This window comes from Sminthopsis crassicaudata, chromosome 4 (assembly GCF_048593235.1).
Source record: "Sminthopsis crassicaudata isolate SCR6 chromosome 4, ASM4859323v1, whole genome shotgun sequence".
In the NCBI taxonomy this organism is placed as follows: Eukaryota; Metazoa; Chordata; class Mammalia; order Dasyuromorphia; family Dasyuridae; genus Sminthopsis; species Sminthopsis crassicaudata.
In genome coordinates, this window is record NC_133620.1 from 339,072,443 (window position 1) to 339,093,203 (window position 20,761).

Below are 20,761 nucleotides of genomic sequence, written 5' to 3' on the forward strand. Positions count from 1 at the left end.
TGTGTCTCCTCCTCCTCCTTCTGAACTCTACTGTCTCTCAGAGTCTGTTCAGATTTGTGTTTGTGGTTTCCATGATGCTCAGTATTCATTTCATCCTTTGCTGTCTCCTGTTCTTTTGCCTTTTGTTTTTCCAAGATCAGAGTCTTTTCTACTGAGTCCCATTTTCTCATTATGTGGCCAAAATACTTAATGCTTCACCTTTAGTATTTACCCTTCAAGCAAATAGCCTGAATTTATTTCTTTAAGTATTGATTGATTTACCCTCCTTGATGTTTCTCATTTGAGGGGCTCTTAAGTCCTCTCCCTAATTGATTTTCTCTCTTCAAATACTGTGTCCTTTGTTAGGCTGATGAGGTTTAGAGTAGTCTAGATTCCTGGTGGTTTAGAGGTTAGTGGCTATAAGAGAGTTATTAAGAATCCCTTTAAATTATCCGTAGGTTTTAGGAATGAAAGAATTCACTCATTCCCGAATATTAGTTGCAAAATGAAAGTTTATTGTTAGATAGAAATCAGTTTACCCAGAGACTAACTTCTATAATGGCAGATCTATAGAAAATGGAGTTTTGCACTGAGAATGCAGTTCTCAGTGGACAGAAAGTCCTGGCAGCTGAGGGAACCACCGAGGTCCATCTTTAGTTAGACTTGAGTCTATTGGGTATCTTAGTGGGGACTGGGAAGCTTGAGCAGATCAGAACCAGATGGGCCTGGGCAACCCAAACAAGTCAGAATTGGGGCTGGGACAACTGGAGCAGATCAGAACTAGTGGAGGCTGGGAGAGCCTAAATTGGCTCAGATTCAGTGGGATTTGGGACAAGCCTGGCTCTCCTATTGGAATTCAAAGGAATGCTTTTTGACGGGGATTTGTGAATCAAAGACTCTGGCAAGGCAACTTGTCTGGGGAGGATATGCCTCAGTCAGGAGGGGGCTGGGAATCTGAAAGGAATCACAGATTAATAGGAAATACAGTTTCTTAAAGGGACCCAAACTTGCTTCAAGACCACCAAAGCCATACTCAGGGGTGAACACACTCTATGCTCTTCTTTGTATATGCACTCTACTTCCTTTGTCAAAAACTACTATCTCTCTATATAATCCTGACTTTTTCTCATTCTTTGTCTCTCTGTCCCTAGCCCTCCAAAATCTATTCTTTGCTCTCATTAGGAATTCTATTCCCCCGCATCTCTCAGCACTTTTTCAGGCCTTCATGCCTACTCTGACTTCACTTTAGTCCCTTCCCAGTTTCATTTGGATTATTGCAATAAACGCCTAATTGATTTCCCTTCCTTAGGTCTCTTCCCTCTCCAATCCATTCTTCATGTAGCTGTCAGAGTGAATTTTCTAAAACATGAGTTTGATTATATTACATTTCTACCCAATAAATCCCAGTAGCTCCCTATAGCCCTTCACAACCTGGCCCCAAACTATCTGTCTTACTTAATTACACAACTCCTGCACACAATGGTTCAGTTAAATTGGCCTTTTCTTTATGCCTTTCCACTGGCCTTGCTCCAAGCCTGGATATGGCCCTCTCCCTCCTTCTCTCTCTTCTTCTCTCCCTTCTTTTCTTTCTCTCCCTCCCTCCCCCCTCTCTTTCTCTCTCTCTCTTGTCCCCCCTTCCCTCTCTCTTAACTTCTCTCCATTCCTCTCTCTCTCCCTTTCTTCCTCCTTCCCTCTCTCTCCCTCTCCCTCTTGAAATTTCATTTCCCTTAAAACTCAGTTCAACCACTTTCTTCTGAAGTCTTCCTTTCTGCTGCTAAACTACCCTTCCCCATTATCTCTGCCAGATATGTGTGTGTGTGTCTATACATAGACACATATATGTATATACACATCACACATATACTTTTAGGGAATAGAAGTTATTTTATTTGCCTGTGGAGGGTAAGTAGATATTAAGAGAAAAGGGGAGCAGCCCTTTCAATTTTTTTTTTTTTTGGTTAGAGATAAACAGCTAGCTGCCCCAATACCTTTTGGTTTTATCTATTGTACTGGGAGAAATTGACAAGTGTTCAAAACCATCAGACTCCCCTCTTCTGTTTGGGGGAGGTTCTGGGCTTAGTTGTTAGGCAGAATGACCCACACATGTTTCATTAGGTAGATGGATAAGGGGAGAGGAAAGAACCTCCAGTGTGTGGTGGAAAGGTAGGCAGTAGAAACTCATAGATATACGTTTGCCCTTTTTTTCTCCCCTCACAAGCACTACTAGTTTATCGGGTCTTCAGGAATGAGACCAAGCGTACCACAAAGATCCTGCATGGGCTGCTACACATCTTTGCCCTTATCATCGCTTTAGTTGGTGAGTCCCTTGATATTTCTTTTCCCTCTAAGAGATGTTGACTGGCTGTCCATGCCCTCTCTTTGCCTCTGGTTTCTAGATCTGAGGTGATGGATACTTTCCTAAACTGCAGCAGGCCACTCTGGAAGCAGATTTTTACCTCAGTGCCAGTACTTCAAAGACATCACTTATTCCTTATGTTAACACATTAATAATTCCTTATTCCAAATGTTAATACATTTGGGAGGAGAGGGCAGAATGAAGAATAAATCCTGAGAGCTCCAAATGGCCCCGTTTGATCTCCAGTGTTCTCTTCTTCCCCTTTCCCCTAGACTCTCCTTAAAAAAAAAAAAAAAAAAAAAGTGCCTAACATGGTATTCTCATGTTCTCCCACTTCTTTTCAGGACTTGTGGCTGTGTTCAATTATCACAGTAAAATGAACTATGCTGACTTATATAGTCTGCATAGTTGGTGCGGGCTGCTCATCTTTATCCTCTATTTCCTACAGGTGAGTCCTCTCTGCCTCAGGGAGTTCTAGAGGGGTTTGAGCAGCTGCCCGAAGGGCAGAAGTCTGACAGGTCTGGAGGAGCCCTAAGGTGCACAGCCAGGGGTCCAAGAAAGAGCAGGGCTGGCCTGCTGGGTCTGGCCCCAGATTGGACAGATTTGGACGCCCTCCATCAGCCACCCAGCTCATGGCCTGCCCCAGGCTTCGATGTGTGGCACTTGGAGCAGAACTGTGATGAAGGCAAACTTTGAGCACTTGGGCTTGGCTACAGTCTTTCAAAATAGGTTTAGCAGTGACTTAAAAACACCAAACTGGGCAGCACAAATGGCCAGGTGGGCACACAGAGAATCCTTGCTTTATGTGGCTCTAACACTTCTTTGTATTTCTTCTAGTGGCTCTTGGGCTTCAGCTTTTTCCTGTTCCCTGGAGCATCGTTTTCCCTTCGAAACCAGTATCGCCCACAGCATGTCTTCTTCGGGGCTACGCTCTTTGTTCTTTCTGTGGGTACGACCCTGCTGGGCATCAAGGAGGCGCTGCTGCTGGGGCTCTCGTGAGTAACCTGGGACTGCTGATGGGGTTCCCTGCCCCCAGCAGGTGTCCTACCCCTCACCTGCCCTAGGAAGCAGCATCCTTTGCTGTTGGTCTCTTTAGGTGATTTCTCTCAGTTGTTTTCTCATCAGAGTGGGATAGGACTGCAGCTCAGGCCCATGAGTTTCATTCCTGCATTGAGGTAGCTGGCTTGATATTCCCCTCATATTAATCTGATCTTGGCTGAGGACGTGTGTGTTGTGAGACATCCCTTCTCCATTCTCTCTCTGCCCTGCAGGAAGAAGTACAGTATGTTTCAGCCTGAGGGCATCTTGGCTAACATATTGGGCCTGCTGCTGATCTGCTTTGCTGTGGTCGTGCTCTACATCCTGACCAGAGAGGGCTGGGTTCGGCCTCGTCGGGCTGAGGAGCAAGCACTGTCCATGGACTTTAAGACACTGACGGAAGGGGATAGCCCCGGTTCTCAGTGATGGCCGGATCTAGCCATGATGGGGTGGGAAGTGGGGATGTGGTAGGCAATCTCTTCAGTTCCATGTGGGTGTTGGAATATGTCTTTTTATTCCCTCCTCCTTGCTGTGGTCATCCCGGCATCCCTTTGAGAAATTTCAGAGTACCACTGAAGCTATTCCTGGGCAGTAGCAGGATGCTAAAGTAAAAGTGTCCTCCAATTGATAGTGGGAATCAGCCAGTGGGGTAGTCTGACTGTGTTTATCCACCCTGGCTGCTGGAGGCTCAGCCTGTCTTTCCTAGCCTTTCCTTTGTATTTTTGCTTTCCTTCTCCATACCTTGCCTCTCAGCAAAATTAGTAGCATGCACTTCTTGTGCAGCTCTTCCTGCCTTCTCCAAAGCTAGCCTAGGAGCAGAGGGCTCCAGATAGAGGATAAAGAATCACCAGTCAGAAAAGTGGTTCAGCATCTAAGTGCTCAAGTAACAGGTCTTTTAGAGCTGAAAGGGAAACAGCATCATTTTATAGATGGGGAAAGTAAGACTCAGCATTAAAGTAACTTGCCTAAAGTCATCTAATTTTTTGTACAGTTATTATGCCATATTATTGGCTCACCTGGTAGCTTTAAAGCAATGGGTCTAAAACTTTTTGATGACAGAATTCCATTTCTCTCTTAAAAATGGTTGAGGACCTCCTGAAGAGCTTTGTTTATGTGGGTCATAGTTGTAATAGTTAGAAATATATTAAAAATTAAAATGCCTTGCTATTATGAATATCTCGTGACATTAGATCTCACAGACCCCTCTCAAAGAGTCTCAGGGTCCACACTTTGAGAACCCCTTCTCTAAAATAAACAGATATTTTCAAGAAAAGTTCCCAGTTAGGGAACTCTGTTTGAGGACTATAAAGAGAGAGGGTGCTCTGCTGTCTGGACTCTGAGAAAAAGCACCAGGGGTCTCCGGTATTGGAAATCAGGCACTGAAGCCCATTCTCTAAGGTTACACTAAAGTCAAAGCAAACATTCAGCTATTCCAAAGCATTAGCCTTTGGCAGGGGAAAACAATTGAGATCCCGTGTAAAACGTTTGTGTTTAGAGTCATGTGCTCGGGGCCAAGTATGGCCTTGAGACTACCCAACCCCAGAACTGCTATGGTGATGGAGAGCATCATGGTGTATTTAATTTTACTCAGGACCATTAAGCTCCTGAAGTATAACTTTCTCTCCTAAAAAAAGACAGGTCTAATAGGATGTGGGTCCTAGTTTTAGGACTTTTTTCTCTTGCTGAGTAGTATAGTTTTCTTGTAGCCTACTTGAGTCTGGCTTAGGAAGGTGCTAGAGCTCTCTTCCTCCTTTAGTTTGGATCTTAGGAATCCTGGCCCTGGGGAAGAGGCTGTTTGCCAAATAAGCTTGATACTGCCCTGAAAAGGGAGGTTGGAGTTATAAATCCCTTCATTTTGAATGAATAGAACATGAGGTCTGGTCCTGCTTCATTCACCCTGTGAGCAAAGCTCCTGCCAAGGTGATTTCAATTAAAGCTGGACTGGTTTCTGCTAGAGGGTCAGACAGCTTCTGTCTTCTAGCTGGGGTCTCTGGAAACAGTGGGGACAAAGTCAAAATCACATTAGTCTTAAGTGTATGAGCCCAGGTTTTAAAGCTGATGTTCCATGCAGAAAGAATGTTATGCTGAAATCTGATTCACTGTTTGGCATTAGTCCAAAAATAACATGATGAGAGCATTAGTCTTGTATTCTCTGGTCTTGGCAGATGGTTCCCCTCTCCCCCAGCCTTTTTTTCCCTATTTGTCTGTGGTTTGACCAATACAGTGCAATGTGTGGATGCTAGTATTAATAAATCTTTGAGGTGGATAGACTTGGGACTTCATTTAATGAAGAAATTGTATCCAGTAAGTGGTGTTAACCTTTAAGAGAAGAAGCAAGCAGTGCTCCTTTTTGTTCAGATTTCCATTAAAAAGAAATCTTTTTTCCATTGGCAGGAGTGTGAGTAGGAATACTTTCCCAATAAATCAGTCACTCCTTGGGGCCACTAGCTACTCCTTTCCCCCACCATTGTAGCAGGGCTTGCATGTGGGCTTGTCCTTTGGGGGTGTATACCTTTTTTTCTTCTAGACCCTAGCCTGGTCTATGTTTCTTATGTGATATTAATGGCTGACTTAGATTGATATGTCAAATCAGGTACTATGTCTAGCTTCTACAATCACCTGGCACACCTGGACACCCAAATTCTATATGGAATTGTTATACCTTGGACAAATTGGCAAAATATAATATTATCATGTTAGCTAGAACAACAATTCATAGGAAAATGTAGCTTTTGGCTAATAGCTTATTGCTAAGTTATATTTTTCTTTCAAAGTAACTTTAAAAGAGCAAAATCAATCAGGAAGCTCTCAGAGTCAAAAAAATTCTAGGGTAATTCTCACAGAAAACGTTTGTCTCTTCTCACTCTCCTTTCTCCTCCCAAAAAACTAACAAAAAATCACCCAACCTTTTATTTTGCTAGTAGTCAGTCTTCTGTGAAATATGTTTGTATTGATGTAGAAAATATATGATTCAATAAATGTATACAGCAAATCTATTGTCTAGTACCTTCAATTTACTATAGTACTAAGGGATCCATTGTTTCTAGGTCCATATGTCATTGGGGATAAGAGAAATAAAAGTTTTGGGAATATAAGGGAAATAGTTAATGCTATTTGTCATGACATCAGGGCCTGAGGTGGCTCAGCAGATTACCTAATCTTCCCCCTTCCACCCACCTTGTCACTGAAGCAGGACAGCAACTTCCCTTGAGGAAGAACTGTGGCTTTCTGGAAGTCTAGGTCGAATGTCTTATGAGTTCTGCAAGATGTTGATAAGATTATTTTTCCCCAGTGTTCAAACTACATTTTCCTTCTGATCATGATATTGGGGGTGTAACTATTTGGCCACACACTACTATTTGAGTGGATGGCATTCCTGAAAAGCACTTTTTAGTGATTTTAATAAGGAGTTTATAAATTTAAAGATAACTGCAGTGAACCTTTTTGTGGAGGATGAGCATCTTCCATCTTGCTTCTAAATTTTACTTTTTTTTTCAGGGGCATTTTCCAAGCAGAATACACCTAGTATGAAGTAAAATTAGAGAGGACTTTCCTTGGTTTCATTCTCCATGGATACTTTTTCTTCTAAATGAGAGGTCACTTTCTAGGTCTCTGGCTTCTGTTCAGGGCAAGGAAAGTATGGGCCAGACAATTTCTTTAGCTCATTATGGATCTGAAACAATCTAAGGAGCAAGTGGTTTATCACTTTTGGCTTTTTAACTCCCTGTCTCTCAGACTTGTTTTTGACCTCATCATCAACACAACCCTAGGCCTTTAGATGTCATATTCATCATCCAGCACTTTCATATCCATATTGATACCACTTTACCTTCAATATTTGTTCAAGGCCTCCATTATCAATGCTATCTTTCTCTAGATGTAAGAAAATAAATATTTTTTAAATTGTCCTTTAAATCCACTTCCTTTGCTTTCTGAAGTCATTCATGTTCCCCCAGCTTCCCTTTCATTTTTTAAAACCTTGATCAAGAAATTTCGAAGAATCATCTGATCACATGCCTCTTGGCCAGGAAGGTAGCATTCGATGAAGCAATTAGGATGATAATATAATAACTCTCATTTATATAACATTTCTAAGCTTACAAAGTCCTCTATTCACAATGGTGAGTAGTATTAGTGTCATTCTTGGTTGTACTGATGAGAGTTCTAAGCTTCTGAGAGATTAAATGATTTGCCCAGAGGTCACAAAACCAGTTAAATGTCCTGAACTAGGATTTGAACTCAAGTCCTACACTCTCTTTCTTGCATCATGATGATCCCCATCCCTGGTGCTAGTCAATGACCCCTGTGCTACATGTCTCCTCCGATTCTTTCCTTCCCACTCCACCCCTCCCCTGCTCAGTTGTCAGTGAAATCCTCAAACACTGTTTAGATCTACTAGCCAAAGACTAGTTGTTGACTGTACTTCTAAACTAGGGTAGATACTTGATTACCCTTCATTTGAATTTCTTAGAATCAGAGAATAGCGGAGCTGGAAGGAATCTTAGATTTTCTCTAGTCCACTCCTTACAGATGAAAAAATTGAGACTCAGAGAAAGGGTAAGTGATGTGCTTACTTAGGTTACCCCAAGATTCAGTTGCTTTGCGGTGTTTGTATGTGTCCATCCCTTTTTCTTAGGAAACCAGTCACATGGGAATGCCCATCACTAATTTCTGTGACAAGGACCATCTTTTCCATTGTAAGTATAAAGGAAAGAATATCAGGCTCACTTGGAAGCTTTGGGTTTAAGTCCTCATTTGCTATCTGAGCCTCAGTTTCTCCCTTATGAAGTTATTGTGAGACAAATCACTTTGAGCCTTAAGATTCTACTCAAGTATGTTATCATTATTATTAGAATCTAATGGAAGAGACTGTTCAATATTGCACTGTCTGACTCATTTAAAGTTCAAATTGCAGAACTTCAAAAGTGTTGAATCAGTGAGAAGGTAGTGTAGGACAATTACCTTTTCAGGAACCAGGGCCTTGCCTTTTAGCAATCATCACTTTTTTCTTCCCTCCAACCACTGCATTTCTTAAGGCCTCTGGAAATCTTTCGGGCTACTGGGCTTTAGCCAAATAACCCAGACTTTAAATTGCTCATTGTGATGTTATTCTTTGAAGTGTATCCATTTTTCTCTTTTATTAAAATAGCTGGTATAGATTCTGCAGCCCTCCACTATAAGCTTTCCTCACTCCCAGTCCTTTATGGATATTTCTTGCTGTGCTGTCTTGGATGGTTTGACACACCCTGAATCTTGTATACTTTAGGACCTTCCTGTTACTCCAGGTTTCAGTTGTTTGGGGAAATGGGTGTGGCTATACCAGCCCCGGAGTTTCTTTAGTACAATCAGAAGTTATATATGAAGTCCCTTAGTAGACAAAGAATGAGCAGGAATACCAGCAGAGCCAGTGTTTTTCTCCTGGGACTGATTGGTGTCAGTTCCAAGCAATTTTAGCAATTCCTTTAACAACTTTGTATGCAAAATTATCTCAGCTCTCCACAGTCACACCCTAGGTGTCAAAAAAGAATCTAGAGCTGGATTTTTTTTCAAGTTAAAAATAATATAATTTGCTCTGGTAACTACATATCTATATCTATGTATGTATTTGTTCAATTTAGCTGTTGGTTTGATGGCCTAATAATCATCAGAAGCTCAGTCTCTAAATCCACCAATAGTAATGGCAGCCCAACCTTATAAAAGGATTCAGGCAGGTTGACAGGGTGTTTTTATTTTATAATATTTGAATCAGGCTGAGAGCTTTGGGGCAATATGTAAGAGCATAGTTTTAAGAGTTAGAAAGGCTAGGTTTAAAACTCTGACTCTGCCCCATACAGATGTACAGAAATCTCATCACCTGCCCTAAAAGCAGTATGACTTTGGACATCAAATAATCTTGCTGAGGGTCAATTTCCTTCTTTGTATAATGAAGGGTTGATCTAGGTGCTCTCTGAGGTCTCTTGTAGATCTAAGGCCCATGATCTCATTTTATACAGGAGGAAACCAAGACCCAAAGAAAGCCACCAAAACTGGCACAGCTAAGGCCATTTTTATTTTGTGAGAGGAGGAGAAATAATCTGAATTACTTAGGGCTGTAGTTGTTTGACCCTAGTCTTGGGGAAGAGTCCACCTAGCCTTTAATACCTCAAGCAGCCAGCTTGGTAAAGGTACATTCTTATGCGCTGGAATGACAAAGCCCATCTATACCCAGCCTTGGCTCCCACAGGCCAAGAAACAAGTTTTGCCTTTTCTTGTGCTTTGGTGGGAGGCTTTCTTACTTTTGTAGACAGCAGACAAAGAGTAATCTGCTGTGATCTCTGGTTCCACTGCTCACAGCTGAGAAGTAGCTCTGGCCAGGGTATCCGGAGGAGCATCCCGATTGTCAGGGGAAAGCACCAGGCCAGCCAAGGTTTTCCAAGTGTTAACCATTTATAAATAAGTACATTTGCTTTCATACATACAATTCATTGTACAGATGACAACCTGTATACATGGGGCAGGGAAATGCATTCGTTTGAACTTTTCACATCTATCTCACACAGCTCACATGTACAGACAATAAAACTGCTCAAGCAAGTACAGCAAAGGAAAACATCTTCTTTCCTTATACACAGGGCCAGAAGGGGAGGGCGGGTGAGGAGATTGGAGGCCTCTGGTGGGCATGGGGTGTTCCCGCTGCACGAGTTCACAACTGTGTGGTGTTCAATATATCAGTATAGAGAACGAACATGCATTGGATAATATACTGTACAGAGAAAGTCCTTTACATCAGAATTATAGAAAAGCTAAAGGGAAACTAAGTGCATTAAAGCTCTTTCCAGCAAGTATCTTGAAAGGACAGCAAAGAGGAAGAAGAATCAAAACTGTTAGTACAAATTACTTTTTAAATGTATAGACTGTACATATTTGTACTAATTAAAATCATCTTGGATTTGAAGGAGACAGAACAGAGACAGAGATGCTATGCTAGCATGGAAAGGAGGCTGACCTCCAGAATGACACCAGCCCTGAGCCTGGCAAGGAACTGGCCTCACTCATAGGAGAATTAGCCAAAGGAAGAGAAACAGGAAGTGTTATGGGATTTCCAAAATAATCCCTGAATGGAGTGTGGAGCGAGAGTCAGTGTGAGTTGGTGCACAGTAAGACAGTTAAACTCCAGTAATGAGTTACCTATATGAAACCCTCTACCTGGCCCTGGGAGGAAGGTGTGAATGAGAGAAGGGAGGACCGATTCCTCCCCACCTCCATCAAGATTTTTTTGGGCCAGTGGTAATTATTAGAAGCAAAAAAGCCACCTAGCAGCAGCTGTAGAAAGAAACCAGACACCTGGTCCATTTCCCTTCCACTGACTCAAAACTTCTGAGAAGTGAAATGATGACCTGTGGCTGGATATGCTCAGCTCACCTTGGTCCATTTAAATGCCAGACATGTATCAAGAAGAAATGAGATGGTTATGTATGCGTGAGGAAACATGAAAGTAACACTTGATTTTTGGTGTCCAATTATTCATTCATTTGGTATTGACTTTCCTAGCTCTGACTGTTGGTCAGTCCACCCAGCTTGTGTCCTGGCAGGAATAGCCAAAAGCATCTCAGGGTGGTTCAGCTGCTTTGAGGAGCTGGACACCGAAATGAAGGTTACCAACACTTCAGCCCTTAGTGGTTTATGTTACAAAACAAGTCAATGAAAAACTCAGTGATTATTCAAGTAGCTCCGCACAGAGGCTCCACCATCCCCATTTGTGCTTTGTCCAAACCCACTGCCAGTCTCCTTTCCTTGGGAGCATCCAGAGCTGAATTCAAGGCATTGCATGGTGAAGGTCTCCATGACATGTCTTCCTAGGTAGCTCTTAACCCCTAAGCCCTTATTTAAATGTCGTTTTCTCAGTAGATGAACCGTCTGGAACTCTTGGAAGAGGAGAGAAGCTGTACCTCCTGGTATATGAGTAACAGATGAGAAAGGCCCTTAGTGCTGACCACAGCAGGCTGGCGCGCTCTCTCTCCAGGAAGCTTCTTGAGGACAGGGCTGGGAAGCTCCAAGAGTGTAGGAAGTCAGGGAATGAAACTGGCAAACTGGGCAGGGGCAGCTGGGCACTTGGGACTTCAGCAGAAAACTGGCCACAGGTATGAAGTGCATTCTGCACAAGTTCCAATGGGGCAGTTGGTTTCAACAAAGGCATTTTTTTTTTTTAACAGTAGAAAAATAACAGCTAACCTTTGAACTAAAAACCACCTATATGTGACAGCCGGTAAAAAGAAGGCTGGAGACTGATCTAGGGAGAAGCCACCAGCTGCAATTCAAGTTTTCCATTGATCGGTTAGAACAAAGGAACTCTGCTCACTAAGGGATCTCCCCAGGGTTGCTTGACCCCCTTTCCCAGTTCCAGGCTTCTCTTCCACAGAAGACTCCAGTTTTCAAAGCCCGCTACTCCAAGGTTAGCATAGCTAAGGAGTAGGTTTTCTTCTCCCCCTCCCCCATATCCTGCTCTTTCCTATACTGGACTCCTCCTCTCCAGAGCTAGCGGGCCCCACCTCTGTCCTGACGGGAGTCCAGGGGTCTGTTCCTGGGATTTGCTCCGTCTGTTCCTTAGAGTAGCTCTCTTTAAAGGGGCGTAGTTCCTTTACTGCCAGAGAAGGCTCTGGTGCAGAGCCAGCGTGACACCTAGTGGTTAAATACAGGAAAATGCAAATGACACCCATAATCACTGGGGTTCATAGATTGTGAGGAAAAATATCTTTCAATCAGTCAACAAACATTTATTAAGTGCCTACTCTGCTAGGCGTTGCGCTAGGGTATTAAATTCAATACTGGTTACTTTCCTCTAGTGGATAAATCTCTGAAATATAAAAATATGAAAAATTTAAGAGGGAAGTTCACAAACTTCCATCCAGTCTGTGAACTGAGACGGCCTTCCCCCAGCGGTTCTTAAAGCATGAGGAAAAGTATCTAGAAATTTGGTCTAATTCAATTAACAAACTTTGGAGATTTGGACAGCGACTTAGGGGGTACCACACGTGGTCTAAGGAGTGGAGTTTTCCTGAGCCATCTGTTGGAAATTAAACACATCTAAAAAGAGGAATAAGAAGGAGGGTTTGTGCTCTATTAACATGGTTCTACAATAATAGCGCACTTCTGCAACCCAGACAAGATACAACAGCAAATACAAAATGGTCTCCATTTTGTCCATGCCAAATTTTCATGATACACAGATTTTTTTTTTTACTTTGTAAATAAATACTAATTTTCAATTGCTAATGTGTGCCTTACTGATCCAGTAAATAAAGTAACCATGTCTCAGGAGTCCCTAAGAAAATTGCTGGAAAAACACTTTAAAATCACTGCAAATATTCTGTATTTAAAAATTACTTAATCTTTTGATGTTTATATACAACAGTTATTTCTTGTGCTATAAATGTTATCATCCATTGCTTGATTTCTTTCCTCTTTTTTTTTTCTTGAAAAATACACTAAAAGACAGGAGTGGTTCTGCTATTTTCTAATGAAGACACTACTCACGCTTAAATATCCAATATTTATCATAATAACAAATTCAAACAGTAAAGTGCACCCATTTACAGACATAATGTGATGGTACCCATTAGTGCAAGAATCCTGGGCAAAGAGAACATATTTTTGGTGAGAAACCTACAAGCTGCAGTTAAGTCACCACTTCCTCTCTTTCTGGGTGGCATGAATGTGGGAGCTGGTGGGCTAGGCTTGAAGCAGGGATGAGTGGGTATGTGGGACTTTGCAGTTTCATTTTAAAATTATATTTGAAAATACCTTTCCTAACCTGAAGTAGGGTATTGATTGATTTCCAAAGTGCTGCTGGGGGGCCATGTCTTAAATACAGTACTGGGATCATTGAATGGCAGTGAAGTAGCAAAGCAGGGCACGGGCAGTCTGTTTATAAGAGAACGTGAATTTCTCTTTCCGAGAAGAAGGTCCAATAGTTTATTAATTTTTTTTTTTACAGCTCATAGACAACCAGTGCCCAGTGGGAGTGCTCATTCTTTCTTGGATGGAAAAAAAGATAGGGGTCAGGATGGGCAACTTTTAAGTTTTCCAACTAAGGAAGCACAAAAAGCTTAGAGGGCAATGGGTGTCTTGTTTCTGATGGAGAACTGGAAGAGGAAGGGTCTTGGGATAGAAATAGTATTAGTGGAGTGTCTGAAATATTACAAACCACACCCCACCCCAGCACATCTGTCTAGGCAGGTGTCTTCTTTGTGTAATGCAGACAGGACTCGGGGGAGCAAACTAAGAGACTGAGATCTTTTCTAAAGAACAGATGCTTCTTCTCATTAAGAGAAAATGGATAGAAATCCTTGTTTCACCAACGAAGAAGGGGCTGGGTGGGAAGCGTGCAACAGAACTGATCCCTAACCAAAACAAAACAAAAACTCTAGCCCTATGGCTCAAGCCAAATGAGAAAGTTCTAAATTGCAGTTTTTAAATTAAAAAGGAAAAAAAAAAATCAAAAAAACTAGAAACAGATGCCTGCCCTCATCCAGTTAAGTAGACGTTTTCACAAATATCTGAGATAGAGAACTGGATCCCCTGGAGCACAGGCTCCCTCAGTTTGTTTTCTAAACAGCCAAACTGACATCATCCTGGCCTGTTCTACATCTTTTTGGTTCCGCAAAAGCTAAGATAATTGGGAAATGTCACCAAATCAGGCCTCTGCACTTCCCTTTAATCTTTTCCCAAAGGAACAAAAGCCTACTTCCAACAGGTCCGGTCACACTTGGAATCTGGTACAGGGAGTAGTTCATCCTAGAGCCCTTTACCCATGAAAACAAGGCTGACTTTTAACAGTGTTGGTCCAATTCACTTTTGTTTCTCTCTTAAGTCTTTGGTTTCTAACATGCTACAATTGTTGGTGCCCATGCCATCCATCCATCCATCCATTGTCCACAGTGACTCAAAAAGCAGATTATCAAGTATCCACAAAGAAGGGAAAACATACAGAGGATGGCTGGAGTCAGAAACCCTACTATTGTTTCCACATGTGCCCAGGCCTGAGAGCTAACGTTCTCTATCCTCTTCATCCTGAATCAATGTTGGGTACACCTGTCTTTCAAACCAAAACAACCACATAGCTCTAAAAAAGGAAAACAAACAAATGCCCATTCCTGAAAGAAGATGAGATTCTGGGAATCAAATCAGGCAACAAATGCCAGGAACAGCTTTAGGAGACAGAGGAGTGAGGGTCACTCTGGAAAACAGTCTTAAAATGTGAACCTCTGCCTCTTTCCTCTTGCTAGAACTTACAGACTTTTAGGAGAGGATTCAGCTACAGATAAAGTGTAAGCTAAATTTGCTGAGGGAAATAATGCTGCATGATGCTAGGACCTAGAAAAAATTTCCTCAAGATGATGTTTTCTACAAATCCTTCTCTTATCAGCTAATTTTTATTCATACCTAAAGAAATATTTAAACCTTATGCAATTTCCTTGACTGACCGAAATAGTTAAAAGAATTGCCTAATCTTTAATTAAAGAAACAAATGAACGAACTTGGAAAATTGATCTGGTAGCATTTCAAACCTAGCCTCTTGGGGTTTGTAACTAAATTTTCAACTGATTTTTACCACTTTCTCTGCCCCCACCCCAAATAGGAACACCAGAGGTAATCAAAGTGACATTCTAAATTTCATTACTAAAGAAAGCTTGTTATTAAGATCCACCAGGACAGAAAATAGCTCTTCCTTGGGGAAGAAGATGATCAGATCAGGAATGCACAGGCTGGCTGTTTGGAGAACACTGGATAAGAATGTAAAGGCAAAAAGGGCAGCACTTTCTTTTGAGAATTCCTCAAGGAAAATTAACAAGGAAAAAAAAAGGAGAGACAGTTACATGACAACACGAGGTGATCTGAAATCGATTGTCTATTTGAAAAAGCTGAGCAGTGTGTCTGATCTCCCTGGGCTAAACCACACTGTATGAAAACCTCCTAGTTGGCAGCTGAAGAGAGAGAGCACACAGCTGGGGTACGGACAAGAGAAACTACAATCCTGGCTTGTTGGAGGCCAGCTTCCCAATTGGCTGCATGCAAATGATTTCAGCATGTGTCTCTGAACACCACACAGAAATTACATGAGAAATTAAGTCAGAGAACTACCCCAAATGTGGAAACCAAGCCTGGAAATGTGTGCTGAAAACATGGATCTCACTCCAACAAATGTCTTTTAAACATTAGACTCCACAAATGGTCTCTTTGGTTTGATTGGGGATGTCTGCCCTTGTCGAGAGTCCCTGGACAACTGCCTATACAGGTTGTCCTGATACGCCTGAGCAACAGGCAGTGTCCTGGCTACCTTCACGTCAGGATATGAGGCAGCTTGGCTGACTCTCTCCAAGAGGTCTCCGCGGGACCCATTAGCCAGCATCCCATGGGGGCTATAATAGTCATCCTCCAGCAAATGGCCATTCTGTGCATTGTTGGTTTTGTTATAAAAGGCAATGTTGCTGATTGAAGACGGTGGACTGAAGGACTCAGGCTGAGGCAGATTGCCTGGAGACGTGGGGCTGATGACAGTATCCACTGATGAAACTGCCCAGGTCCGATTCTGCTGGTGGAGGTGGGGGTACTGTTGAGTCCGGGCTGTTTTATCTATGATCCCCATGAAGGGTGTGGTCCTGGACCGAGCTGGCTCACTGGGGTAGCCCCCCTGAGTGGGAGATACAGGAGACAGCTCATCGCATGACCTGTCATACGCCGGCTTCAGTGGGATCTCCATTTGCTGAATTGAGGAGGATGGGCGGAAGGTGGGAGTCAGGTTGGAGGTGGATGATATGCTATTGCTGGAAGGAGAGAATCGAAGGCCTACGCTTTGAGAGTGCAGCAGCGGCCGAGGAGTTGGTGGGTGGGATTTGATTTCGTTAGGGTTGACCGTCATGGGTCTTCTGATTAAGTGCGACACGTCAGGGGAGCCAACCTGGCTGGAAGAGCGCTCCAGATCCAGTTTGGAGTGACAAACTGGGTAGTAGGAGGCTGACTGACTGCGCCCGATCTGGGGGGTCTGGCTGTACCTCACGCCCCCGCGGTAGGCTGACGAAGGTCTCTGGGGAAGATCTTCTTTGGTCAGCCCTCCATGTTGGCAGATAGCGCCCGCACTAAGGCTGGCCTGGACGTGTTGCACAGGCCTCCCGTCACCTACAATCCCCCCAATCGACCCTTGGTACACCAATCGACTCTGACTGACCCCCATTTCTCCCTGTGAAGACTGGTATTTACTAGCCATCGAATGAGCTACTTGGCCATAAGTGCCCGTGGGAATGACCGTGCTGGAGTGAACTGCTGAGCTAGGCTGGTTGCTTCTCACGATCTGGGCCTTGGCAGGCTGCAGTCTAAGCCCTTGCTGGGGAACGGCCACAGGAAGCTGAGGCATCTGGTATGGCCTCTGAGCCATTTTGGACAAAGGAGACTTTGGTCTGCCAGGAAGCTGACTGACATTAGTTTCTTGCTGGTATCGTACAGGAGATCCAGACTGGGATCGATAGACACTCATGCTTTCAGCGGGAGGGCTGGCCCGGTACTGAGGGCCTCTTCGGAGAGGTGAGGGGGGAGGACTTGGATATTCTTTCCCCTGACCTCCCACGGGAGGGGGGCTGAAACGGTAAGCTCCACCCTGATGAGCTGGGGAAGTATGTGGGGGACTAGGCCTGTAATGAGAGTTCTGGTGGGTCGGAGAGAGAGCAGGAGATGTGGACTGGTAACTTTGCCTAGTGGGAGAACCTACGGAACTATTGGACCGGAAATCAAAAACCTGATGTGAACCAAGTGGTGAGCCAGAGATATATGCCGATTCCCGATGGGCAGGAGAGGAGGGCGGACTCTGGATGATGGGGAGGCCCTGAGTGGGCCGAGCTTCAGTCTGTAAGCCAATGGAAACATTTTCAACATCCTGCTCTAGGTATTCTTCTTCAAAGATGTCCTGCACAGAATAGAGGTCTTCTTGCTGGGGGTCAGGCTCAGCTTCTACGGGTAACTGCTGCTGCTGCTGCTGCTGCTGTTGCTGCATCTGCCTACACTCTTCCTCTACTCTCATCAGGAGCCGCTGGATCTCACGGTTGTTTGGACACAGCTTGATGGCCTCATTCAGGTCTTCCAATGCTGCTGAAAACTGCCTGCTTGACAAAGTGACAAACATAGGAACTGGAGTTATTCTGGATCAATATATAGGTCATATCAAGTACTCAGAACATATCCTAGAGGCCTGTGGACTCTCCTGTGGGGTTATACCGTAAGCCTTCTGGCCTTTGGTTTAGTTTGACTTTCAAGGTGGAAACCAGCTGGGTGAGAATAAGTCCCAGAATTGATGGCCTCCAAATTCCTGGAGGATGATAAATGTTCTCACCATTTCACAACCAGCAAGGTCCTATAGGAAGATTTTCTTGGTTAGGATAAACACCAAACACAGGACCCTTCCAGGGAAGTGTGGAGAGAGAAGAGGGATGGAGCTGTCACTGACGATAATTCTATTAAATAGCATAGAAACTAGTATATTTAAAGATCATGTAATCCATCCAAAAACCTCTCAGATTCTCAACATTTCGGGTCAAATTTTCTGCTGAGAGCCAAGGTAGAAAAACCTACTTTCTGTTTACCCCTAAGCAGCCTTTGCACTTTGCTATGGCAAAGCTGGTGTGAATCACACACAGGGTCCAGAGCTGGCTTAGACTATGAGGAGCAGACATTGTGTAAAAAAAAAAGGAATCAGCTCCAAAAGCAATGTTTCTATCTTCTCTGTAAAGACTGCAAGGAAAAGGGACTATCAATCAATTGTGAAAGAAAATTGGCATTCTAGTTTCCTGGCAAGAATGGGAATCTAAGACAATCAGCATAGGTACTGTCCCTTATCTAACATGAAGATTTGGCTGTCAGAGCCAAATCTCTCTTGAGGGGGCCTGAATCTCCAGTTATTTATCCCCGTGGGGGTCTTAAGAGAGATGGGATTTTTGGTGATTTAGACTAGGAGAAGCTGAGACAATGACAAGTAGCCAGAGACAGGAGATTCCTGGCATAGAGTTCTTATGCTTTTCCTGAGTCCCATTTATCCAAGAACCCAATGGCAGCAGCTGTGAATAGCAAGTGGCATTTTTCTTGGTTTCTCTTGTCTCACTCCTAGGACCAAGGTCATCCCACTTCAGGCTGTGTGTGTTGAGTGGGAGAGGAGAAGGGAAGGACCTTAATGTCTCTCTTGATCTCTTTCCCATTCCATTCTCACCTGCTGCTCCGTTTTGCCCTTGCTCTTGCATAGTAAGCTTCATAAGATTTCGGTTTCAGCTCCAGAGCTTTAGTAGCAAATTCCTCTGCCATTCCAAAATCCTATTATCACAACAGATGTGAAGTAGATAAGTTACTCCAGAGAAGTGGACAAAGTCTGGGATTTAACAAAATACGCATTTTGGGGGATGTTTGTGGATATAATTATTGGGGTTCGTGGTTCAGATGGCATGACCTAACAGCAGAAAACATTTTCAGGAGAACCATTTGTTTTATATGCTTTGTTTTCTTTCACTTAGAGACTATTGTCTGGGAAGCAAAAAGCCATATATTGAAGGTTTGCTTTTTCTACCTCTTCTATCCAGCTTCCCTCTAGAAATCAGAAAGCTGATAAGTATGTGTATGTATGTATATATGTGTGTGTATACAGATTTATGTATGTATATGTCTCTCAAAGAGATGCTCCTATATGGAATCTTATGGAACCACTGCTCTCTACTGTTTATTCTCTCATCTAGCTGTGTTCTCCCCACTATGTTTCCTGCTGACTTATATATATCTACTACATCAAGCTGCCTCTCATCAAGGAGTCAGAATTCCTATTTGCCTTCCTCTCCAAGAAGGAGCACAGAACAATTCTAAGTCAGCCAGTTAGATGGGCATCAGGACAGGTATACCATATATTAGTGAGGAAAGAACCTCAGAGATATTATCTTAGGCATCATTTAGTCCATCTGCTCCATCTGAAAGATAAGGAAACAGCCTCAGAGAAATATTCTTTTACTTTACCAGCAGTCAGGATTCAAGTCAGGATTTTTTACTCCAAACTAAATAATCTTTTTTGTCTACCCATGCACACATGCATACACGTATGGGTACATGTGTGTATATATGTATACATATATATACATATATACACACGTGCTTAAATATAGATGCACTTATGAATATGAACACACATATATGTTCACGTGTCACGCCCTCCCCAACCTGCTTCTTTGTTGTATTTATTTCAATACTTGATGGCTTTCTTAGGTGATGATTTTCGACTTTCCCTAAGAAAGCAGTTTAAAATCATCACCTAAGAAAGTCAGCAAGAACACATCTATATGTATGAAGAAAGGTGAATTTTAGTTCCCAAGAGCTACTGTTGGCCTTCCTCTATTTCTCTTGAGGATCCTTTCAAATAATACAGCAGCGAAGCAGGTGGGGGCCGTCACTTGGTTTCATGTTACTACTTAATTCCTCAGAAGTTGAGAGTGAAAATAGGAGTTCTTTTCTAGGACAGCCCAGTTCTCAGTATCTAGCTGGAAAAATTTCTAAGTCAGTCAACAATTATTTAATAAATGCCTATTATGTGCCTATTTTTTTCCACTGTACTAAGTGACAAAAATAGAAAGAAAGCCCAAAAGATAGTCTCTGCTCTCAACTAGCTCACAGTTGCTAAGGGGAAGATAATATGCAAACAGTTATGTACAGAAAGGATATCTACAGGGTAAATTGAAGATAATCTTGAAGGGAAGACACTAAGATTAAGGAGGCCTGAAAAGGGTAAGTGAGTGAGATTTTAGCTGAGGCTTGAAGAAAAGAGATGGAAGGATACAGATAGTGAAAATGCCTGGAGACTGTAAGATGAAGTTATTTGTGTGAGAACCAATAAGGAGGTCAGTATCATTGGATCATAGGGCAAATAAGGGAATAAGAAAACTGCAATTGGAAGGAGCCAGATTATGGAGGACTTTAAAAGTCAAACAGAGTTTATGTTTGATTTGGAGGGAATAGGGAGCCACTGAAATTTATTGAGAAGTGATATGGTCAGACATTATTTAGGAAGATCAATTTGACAGGTAGTTGGAGAATGGACTATATTAAAGAGATTTGGGGCAGGCAGACCAACTTACAGGCTATTGCAACAGTCCAGGAATGGAGGAATGATGATTTGCACCAGGGTGATGGAAGTGTTAGAAGAGTGAAGGGGGAGCATACAAGAGAAATGAAAGGATGTGGCAACTTATTGGATATGGAAAGATGAGAGAATGAAAAATCAAACATTTCATTTATGTTGTGAACCCAGGAAATGAGGAGGATAGATGATAATGAGGAAGTTGGGAAGGAATGATATGGGGGGAAAAGATAAATAATTCAGTCTTGAACATGCTG

General features: G+C 42.8%; 2 protein-coding genes across 17 annotated transcripts in view; one reads left to right on the forward strand and one right to left on the reverse strand.

Moving 5' to 3' along the window:
* Positions 1 to 6,365, forward strand: part of CYB561 (cytochrome b561) — a 96,080-nt gene extending 89,715 nt beyond the window's left edge. For all 4 annotated transcript variants that reach the window (XM_074260897.1, XM_074260895.1, XM_074260894.1 and 1 more), the window contains 4 exons: positions 2,198 to 2,296; positions 2,680 to 2,783; positions 3,173 to 3,330; positions 3,607 to 6,365. In XM_074260897.1, coding sequence (XP_074116998.1) covers positions 2,198 to 2,296; positions 2,680 to 2,783; positions 3,173 to 3,330; positions 3,607 to 3,799 — 554 coding nt within the window. In that variant the 3' untranslated portion in view covers positions 3,800 to 6,365. The remainder of the gene's footprint in view (positions 1 to 2,197; positions 2,297 to 2,679; positions 2,784 to 3,172; positions 3,331 to 3,606) is intronic.
* A 3,035-nt stretch (positions 6,366 to 9,400) lies between these two features.
* TANC2 (tetratricopeptide repeat, ankyrin repeat and coiled-coil containing 2) overlaps positions 9,401 to 20,761 on the reverse strand; it is a 567,085-nt gene continuing 555,724 nt past the window's right edge. For 11 of the 13 annotated variants that reach the window (XM_074260887.1, XM_074260888.1, XM_074260883.1 and 8 more), the window contains 2 exons: positions 18,603 to 18,703; positions 9,401 to 17,505 (listed from right to left, as the gene is read on the reverse strand). In XM_074260887.1, coding sequence (XP_074116988.1) covers positions 15,561 to 17,505; positions 18,603 to 18,703 — 2,046 coding nt within the window. In that variant the 3' untranslated portion in view covers positions 9,401 to 15,560. The remainder of the gene's footprint in view (positions 17,506 to 18,602; positions 18,704 to 20,761) is intronic. The other 2 variants (XM_074260884.1, XM_074260882.1) reach the window with 1 other exon arrangement.